An 8,921-nucleotide genomic window follows, 5' to 3' on the forward strand; every position below is an offset into this window, starting at 1 on the left:
ATTCGTTGGCTGGGTCTTAAAAATGCTGTTGAAGCCGTCTATGAATCATATGGAGCCATACTTGCAACATTGTCTAGCATGGCCGATGAAAATTCTACAGCTAAAGGTTTTATACAAGTACTTTGCTTCATATAAAAACGGCATTACTTTTAGCTTTCATGTTGGACGTTCATACCATCCTGGGTGTCCTATGTTGTGAACTGCAGGCAAAGAACCTTATTTTTAGTGATGTTCCTCCCCTAATAGACAGTACTGTGGAGAAGATTGAGTCAATGAAATCAGAAGAGGGTAATGGATTAGTAGAGATGAAAAACAGCATTGTTGTGAAAGATGAAAAGGCCTTTTATAAAGGAGATGAGCTTAAATATTATAGCAAAGATATAGAATCACAGTTTTCAAATGTTAAAAATAATTATTTGGATAACTTGGCCAAAAATATTAAAAGAAGACTAAAAAAGAATGATAGTGACACTTTAATATACTTGAGTCAAGTCTTAGAACCATCAACAGTATGTCATCTTCCTGCTGATACCAGTAAAAGTGCTCTAGAATGTTTGGGAAATCAGTTTGGAGTTGAAAAAAACAGTGAAACAAATGGAAGGAGATCTGATTATAGGTATTTCAAATTGACATTTAACTGATGTAAACTTTTTCTTATTTAAAACAATAAAAACTTAACTGATATAAACATGTTTACTTGCAAAACAACATTGTCCAAAAAAATTAAACACAAAGTTGATGAATTTATTTTTTAAAGAATCTGATATCTAGGACTTGCAAAATATATTATAATGTCACTATATTGCTTCCTGATTTATTTAAATAATAACATATTGCATTCTATATTACAGGGACAACAGAGACTGTCACCCATGTTGAGCCATTATTAGACAAAACAAAACTTGAGAAGGAGTGGAAAGGGGTTTATGGGATGGTAAAAGGCACATATAGGAACATTTCCCTCAGTGACCTGTGCAAAGATTATGTGTGAAGCACAGTCTGACATATCCAAACATGGCTAAGTTAGCTAAAATAGCCTTATGCATGGAGATTTCAAGCACAGAGTGTGAGCGCTCATTCAGCACTCAAACAGACTTAAGAGTAAATTAAGGTGGGACATTTATATTAAAGTCTATCTATCTTTATATTTTGAAATTTATGCAGGTGGATCTACTCTAGTATATAATTTTGTTAGTAAAACTAAGAAAAGTTTATAAGTAAATATTCTAATTATTTTTAATGCAAATGTACATGATTTTATGCATTCTTGAAATTGTTCTTGGAAGTATATATGTTGTTGTTTATCTCATGGCAGGTCATCACTCAAAGAGATTTCACTTGAATCACTGCTGAGGGTTAGCCTTTATGGAGAGCCAGTCTCAGAGTATGACCCTGTACCAGACACAAGACAGTGGTTGGTCAAGAATCGCAGAAGGAAGCGTCTGATGCAAGATTATAAACCAAGAGAGTCCAAAAAGCAAAAGAAATGACTGACATATCTTGTATTACAACTATGATAATGCAGTAAACATGGAAGCATAATAAATGTTTTACTCTTTTCCATACATTGTAAGGAGTAAAAATACTCCTGCCAAATTTCAGATTTCAAGTTTTACTCATTCACAAAAAAATCAATGAGTAAATACTCATTGCCCTAAAAAATTATCTGGAGCCCTGTCAGTATGGTCCAATAATTATTAACCTGTGGCAAGATCTTGTTGAAATATATGATTTAAGAACAATAATGAGACAAAAGGATAATGCCTTGTTTGCCACGAGTTTAAACCTGATAAGGGAAGGCAAACAAATAAAGCAAGACATGGACATGTTAATAGCAAAACTGAATGAAAATGAGAATAGGAGTGAACACATTCACTTGTTCAGCTCTAATGCTCTTGTAGATGATCACAACATAATAAAAACTGGAAAAAGTTCCACATCTGTAGCTCTTGATTATGCTGTAGGAAATTTTCCAGCAAGTAGCAAAATGGCTGTGCTGTCAATTGCTAGAGATCTCGAACCTCAGAATTCAAGAATAAACCCCGTGTTTCTATAAAACATGGTGAGATGCATTAACACTGGGTACAACGCTTTATAATTTTAACATAATTTAAATAGATTTTTTTTTGAAAAAAACATTTTACTGGAAACATGCTTTACATACAGTTGACACATGTCAACAGCAAAATTCACCCCTTCGTGAAAACATCGGATCTGTAACTACATCTATCTACATTTGCCGTGTCTGGATATCATTATAATACAGAAAATCTGGCATTTTCTTTTTGATATTTTTCCTATAAAGATCGTTTTTGCTTGCTTGCCAAAATGTTGCAAAGTCACGTCTTTAAACTTAAGTTAGAAAGTGACTCAAATAGCCAAAAGGTGATGGAGAAATGTAGAGCAGAAGGAATTGATTATGAGGTAAAAAGTTTTTATAATTTTATTTGATTGATTTTCGGCCATTTCATAATTTCGTTTATTTGGAATGATGAATGCCATATGATGATTTAATCTTTATAATTCCATACAATTATTTTTGCAATATCATACAGTACAGTATTAATTATTTCAATCATCACTGTTCTTAAATAATAATAGATTAAACAAAAAGTTCCTTTTGAAAAGGTTTATAGGGTGACATACTGTTTCTAACCTCAAAAATAACTTTATTTGCATACTTTGCTTGACTCATGTTTTTTTATTGACTGATAAAGGACAGTGCTTTCCAATTTAAGACAATCAGAATCATTTAATTGACCATGAATATGCTCTATATCATTGCAAACAAGATTTCATTCCTGTGTGATCAAGGAATGGTGTATTTGGTTAAACTAGATAATCAGGTGCTGGTTTTGCTAGGTCGTACATTGAACATTGGATATAAAATTGAAAACTGTTCTGGTCTTTCCACAGAATCGTCTAGTGAAAAAGTAATATGTGAAGTTGATGATGATGAGGAGGATCAGGATCCAACGTATGTTCCTGATGAAAATGATTCTATATCTGACTCAGAATCAGAACCAGATTCTGCCAGTGATATATATCCAGTGCTTACTGAAGATGCTTCAGGTAAATTTAGAAACAGTATATATTATCCTGTAACATGATAGCTTGCAGAATCACGTCTGTTTCAACTGGTCTGTTGGTAATCTTTTTAGCTCATCTGTCACGCAGTGACAAGGTGAGCTTTTGTGACCTCATGTTGTCTGTCGTGTGTCCGTGCGTGTGTCCTTGCGTCAACAATTTCTTTATACAACATCTCCCCCTAAACCAATTGGTGGATTTTGATCAAAATTCACAGGAATGACCCTTGGGTGAAGCTCTACCAAATTTGTTTAAATCATGACCCCCCCCCCCTCCCTCAGTCAAATTGGCCCCGCCCTGGGGCTTTAAAAAAGTGAAATCTTCTCTAGAACCACAAGGCATAGAGCTTAGATATTTTGCATGTAGCATTGTCTAGTGGACTGCTGCCAAAGTTGTTCAAACCTTGACCCCCCCCACTGACCTTGACTTAGTGACCTACTTTTCATAATATGAGCTACAGTCTTGAAATTTAGACCACATGTGCACTTTTTCATGCAGAATTGCCTACTTTCTTAGTTGAGCTACAGCCTTAGATGGTGCAGGTGAGCGATTTAGGGCCATTATGGCCCTCTTGTTAAAAGACATGTCAAGTTTGATAATGGTTATCATAAATCCAATTTTGACAGAGATATGTGCCCTTGAATTTAAAAGATTGTATTGAGTAACATGCATTTTGAAGGAAAGTTGGTGTTTGCATCGAGGTTTTAGAAAAAAATAAGTTTTTTAATTTCATTCATGCATTTAGCTGGGATATCTGTGTCCTATTGACAAATTTCTAGACATATCACGCTTTTTTTTATCACAAAATGAACAGGCCCAGGCCCCTTCACAATTTTGACGAAAAATGCCTTGAGATGAAAAGACAAGTCATAGATTTTTACATACATATAAGTAACTATAGGCGACAAAAATAAAATATTCATGTAATTTACATTTAATGCATTGCGATATATTCAATAATGAATTTGAAACTTAATTTGAAATCTCAGTTTATCGCAATGCATATCACATTACAATATAAAATATTGCAATATGTATTATCTCTGAAATTAAATTGCAATAAGTATCTGGATATGTATCGTTATCAAAATCAAATATCGTGATACATATCTTGGATGAAAAAATGCAAGTGCACAGCCCTACCAATAACTGAATTCTGTCTTTAGTGACAGGGTGCAAATATATGGACCCAATAACTGAGTATTGTCTCTGGCCACAGGGTGCAAATATATGGACCCAATAACTGGGTCCTAGGGTCTTCCTAGATGATGAAAGTTGGAAGTTGCCTTGGATAGCAGCTACATGTATATAGTATATTCTTGGATCATAAATATTAAAGAATAATTTAATTGACCATGAATATGCTCTATATCATTGCAAACAAGATTTCATTCCTGTGTGATCAAGGAATGGTGTATTTGGTTAAACTAGATAATCAGGTGCTGGTTTTGCTAGGTCGTACATTGAACATTTGATATAAAATTGAAAACTGTTCTGGTCTTTCCACAGAATCGTCTAGTGAAAAAGTAATATGTGAAGTTGATGATGATGAGGAGGATCAGGATCCAACGTATGTTCCTGATGAAAATGATTCTATATCTGACTCAGATTCTGCCAGTGATATATATCCAGTGCTTACTGAAGATGCTTCAGGTAAATTTAGAAACAGTATATATTATCCTGTAACATGATAGCTTGCAGAATCACGTCTGTTTCAACTGGTCTGTTGGTAATCTTTTTAGCTCATCTGTCACGCAGTGACAAGGTGAGCTTTTGTGACCTCATGTTGTCTGTCGTGTGTCCGTGCGTGTGTCCTTGCGTCAACAATTTCTTTATACAACATCTCCCCCTAAACCAATTGGTGGATTTTGATCAAACTTCACAGGAATGACCCTTGGGTGAAGCTCTACCAAATTTGTTCAAATCATGACCCCCCCCCTCAGTCAAATTGGCCCCGCCCTGGGGCTTTAAAAAAGTGAAATCTTCTCTAGAACCACAAGGCATAGAGCTTAGATATTTTGCATGTAGCATTGTCTAGTGGACTGCTGCCAAAGTTGTTCAAACCTTGACCCCCCCACTGACCTTGACTTAGTGACCTACTTTTCATAATATGAGCTACAGTCTTGAAATTTAGACCACATGTGCACTTTTTCATGCAGAATTGCCTACTTTCTTAGTTGAGCTACAGTCTTAGATGGTGCAGGTGAGCGATTTAGGGCCATTATGGCCCTCTTGTTAAAAGACATGTCAAGTTTGATAATGGTTATCATAAATCCAATTTTGACAGAGATATGTGCCCTTGAATTTAAAAGATTGTATAGAGTAACATGCATTTTGAAGGAAAGTCGGTGTTTGCATTGAGGTTTTAGAAAAAAATAAGTTTTTTAATTTCATTCATGCATTTAGCTGGGATATCTGTGTCCTATTGACAAATTTCTAGACATATCACGCTTTTTTTTATCACAAAATGAACAGGCCCAGGCCCCTTCACAATTTTGACGAAAAATGCCTTGAGATGAAAAGACAAGTCATAGATTTTTACATACATATAAGTAACTATAGGCGACAAAAATAAAATATTCATGTAATTTACATTTAATGCATTGCGATATATTCAATAATGAATTTGAAACTTAATTTGAAATCTCAGTTTATCGCAATGCGTATCACATTACAATATGAAATATTGCAATATGTATTGTCTCTGACATTAAATTGCAATAAGTATCTGGATATGTATCGTTATCAAAATCAAATATCGTGATATGTATCTTGGATGAAAAAATGCAAGTGCACAGCCCTACCAATAACTGAATTCTGTCTAGTGACAGGGTGCAAATATATGGACCCAATAACTGAGTATTGTCTCTGGCCACAGGGTGCAAATATATGGACCCAATAACTGGGTCCTAGGGTCTTCCTAGATGATGAAAGTTGGAAGTTGCCTTGGATAGCAGCTACATGTATATAGTATATTCTTGGATCATAAATATTAAAGAATAATTTAATTGACCATGAATATGCTCTATATCATTGCAAACAAGATTTCATTCCTGTGTGATCAAGGAATGGTGTATTTGGTTAAACTAGATAATCAGGTGCTGGTTTTGCTAGGTCGTACATTGAACATTTGATATAAAATTGAAAACTGTTCTGGTCTTTCCACAGAATCGTCTAGTGAAAAAGTAATATGTGAAGTTGATGATGATGAGGAGGATCAGGATCCAACGTATGTTCCTGATGAAAATGATTCTATATCTGACTCAGAACCAGATTCTGCCAGTGATATATATCCAGTGCTTACTGAAGATGCTTCAGGTAAATTTAGAAACAGTATATATTATCCTGTAACATGATAGCTTGCAGAATCACGTCTGTTTCAACTGGTCTGTTGGTAATCTTTTTAGCTCATCTGTCACGCAGTGACAAGGTGAGCTTTTGTGACCTCATGTTGTCTGTCGTGTGTCCGTGCGTGTGTCCTTGCGTCAACAATTTCTTTATACAACATCTCCCCCTAAACCAATTGGTGGATTTTGATCAAACTTCACAGGAATGACCCTTGGGTGAAGCTCTACCAAATTTGTTTAAATCATGACCCCCCCCCTCCCTCAGTCAAATTGGCCCCGCCCTGGGGCTTTAAAAAAGTGAAATCTTCTCTGTCCTATTGACAAATTTCTAGACATATCACGCTTTTTTTAACACAAAATGAACAGGCCCAGGCCCCTTCACAATTTTGACGTAAAAAGCCTTGAGATGAAAAGACAAGTCATAGATTTTTACATACATATAAGTAACTATAGGCGACAAAAATAAAATATTCATGTAATTTACATTTAATGCATTGCGATATATTCAATAATGAATTTGAAACTTAATTTGAAATCTCAGTTTATCGCAATGCGTATCACATTACAATATGAAATATTGCAATATGCATTGTCTCTGAAATTAAATTGCAATAAGTATCTGGATATGTATCGTTATCAAAATCAAATATCGTGATACATATCTTGGATGAAAAAATGCAAGTGCACAGCCCTACCAATAACTGAATTCTGTCTTTAGTGACAGGGTGCAAATATATGGACCCAATAACTGAGTATTGTCTCTGGCCACAGGGTGCAAATATATGGACCCAATAACTGGGTCCTAGGGTCTTCCTAGATGATGAAAGTTGGAAGTTGCCTTGGATAGCAGCTACATGTATATAGTATATAGTATATTCTTGGATCATAAATATTAAAGAATAATTTAATTGACCATGAATATGCTCTATATCATTGCAAACAAGATTTCATTCCTGTGTGATCAAGGAATGGTGTATTTGGTTAAACTAGATAATCAGGTGCTGGTTTTGCTAGGTCATACATTGAACATTGGATATAAAATTGAAAACTGTTCTGGTCTTTCCACAGAATCGTCTAGTGAAAAAGTAATATGTGAAGTTGATGATGATGAGGAGGATCAGGATCCAACGTATGTTCCTGATGAAAATGATTCTTTATCTGACTCAGAATCAGAACCAGATTCTGCCAGTGATATATATCCAGTGCTTACTGAAGATGCTTCAGGTAAATTTAGAAACAGTATATATTATCCTGTAACATGATAGCTTGCAGAATCATGTCTGTTTCAACTGGTCTGTTGGTAATCTTTTTAGCTCATCTGTCACGTAGTGACAAGGTGAGCTTTTGTGACCTCATGTTGTCTGTCCTGTGTCCGTGCGTGTGTCATTGCGTCAACAATTTCTTTATACAACATCTCCCCCTAAACCAATTGGTGGATTTTGATCAAACTTCACAGGAATGACCCTTGGGGAAGCTCTACCAAATTTGTTCAAATCATGACACCCCCCCCCCAAGTCAAATTGGCCCAGCCCTGGTGCTAATAATTTTTAAACAAGAGGGCCATGATGGCCCTGAGGTCGCTCACCTGTATATAGCCCCCCCCCCCCCCCACCACACTCATAAGAAGATGTTTCATGCTAAACATCTAAGCTCTAGCTCATTGGGCTTTTTAAAAGAAGATTTTTTAAAGTTTTTACTATACTATTTACTATACCATGTTTGTTTTATTTATTTATTTATTGTTAATAATTACAGCGCTGATTCATAATGCTGTAATGTCATGTTTACATAACTTTATATAGAAATATTACCAGGAAAATACTGTGTTTACACCTGCAATTTTATGTGTGACTAAATCATATTTGTCCAACTTAATTAAATTGTAATTGTTTATATCGAGAATTTCTCGGTACGATTTTGAGGTCACCAAAGTTTGCACCTTTGAACAGTAAAAAATACGAAATGTCATTATTATCTATCGGTGTAAATTATAAGAGAATTACCTTAATCACTTGTTTGCATAACTGATTTATTTATATTCTGTGTAATTAAAACATGTAATATCTTTAAATTTGCTGTCCATTGTCCTGCATCGCACATTGCATGTTTTAGCGGAGTAGTTCACGCATGTGCTATAAGACTCCTCCACTTGACCTCATTTGACATGTAAACAGTTTATTTTTAGAATGAAATTATTATTTGTTTTACGTCCTGTTATCTGGCAAGTTTTGTGGGTAAAATTGTTCCCAATGGTTGTAAATGAAATAATTATGCATAGTTTTTATTCGGTAAAATCGGTGAGTAAATTTTTCTGGCGTCTCCTCCTGAATTCCTCAAGAAACTGAGGATTCGTGAGTTTTCGTGAGGAAACGCCCCTATAATACGGAGGTTTCAGCGTTTCCTGACTCCACTCCGTGACCAGTAGTCAGTTGGTGTAGATCAATTCCTTTGCTGAAACCAGACTTTGATATTGCTTGGTAAATTATT

General features: G+C 35.1%; 1 protein-coding gene across 1 annotated transcript; it reads left to right on the forward strand.

Annotated features, from left to right (window-relative positions):
- The first annotated feature begins 1,683 nt into the window (after nt 1–1,683).
- On the forward strand, nt 1,684–8,023 carry LOC132747421 (clumping factor A-like). The gene is made up of 4 exons (XM_060736800.1): nt 1,684–3,072; nt 4,597–4,740; nt 6,256–6,405; nt 7,503–8,023. The coding sequence occupies exons 1-4, from the start codon at nt 2,763–2,765 to the stop codon at nt 7,694–7,696; spliced, it is 798 nt and encodes a 265-aa protein (XP_060592783.1). The 5' UTR covers nt 1,684–2,762; the 3' UTR covers nt 7,697–8,023.
- Nucleotides 8,024–8,921: the final 898 nt, after the last annotated feature.

The sequence above is a fragment of the Ruditapes philippinarum genome, unplaced genomic scaffold (genome assembly GCF_026571515.1).
Source record: "Ruditapes philippinarum isolate M1 unplaced genomic scaffold, ASM2657151v2 ctg514_1_1_1_1, whole genome shotgun sequence".
NCBI lineage: Eukaryota > Metazoa > Mollusca > Bivalvia > Venerida > Veneridae > Ruditapes > Ruditapes philippinarum.

Excerpts from the sequence above, each read along its gene's own strand:
- LOC132747421 (XM_060736800.1), top strand. The coding sequence starts at position 2,763 with ATGAATATGCTCTATATCATTGCAAACAAGATTTCATTCCTGTGTGAT. Across the intron at positions 4,741-6,255 it reads GCTTACTGAAGATGCTTCAG|AATCGTCTAGTGAAAAAGTA; the intron begins GTAAATTTAGAA and ends GTCTTTCCACAG. Across the intron at positions 6,406-7,502 it reads GCTTACTGAAGATGCTTCAG|AATCGTCTAGTGAAAAAGTA; the intron begins GTAAATTTAGAA and ends GTCTTTCCACAG.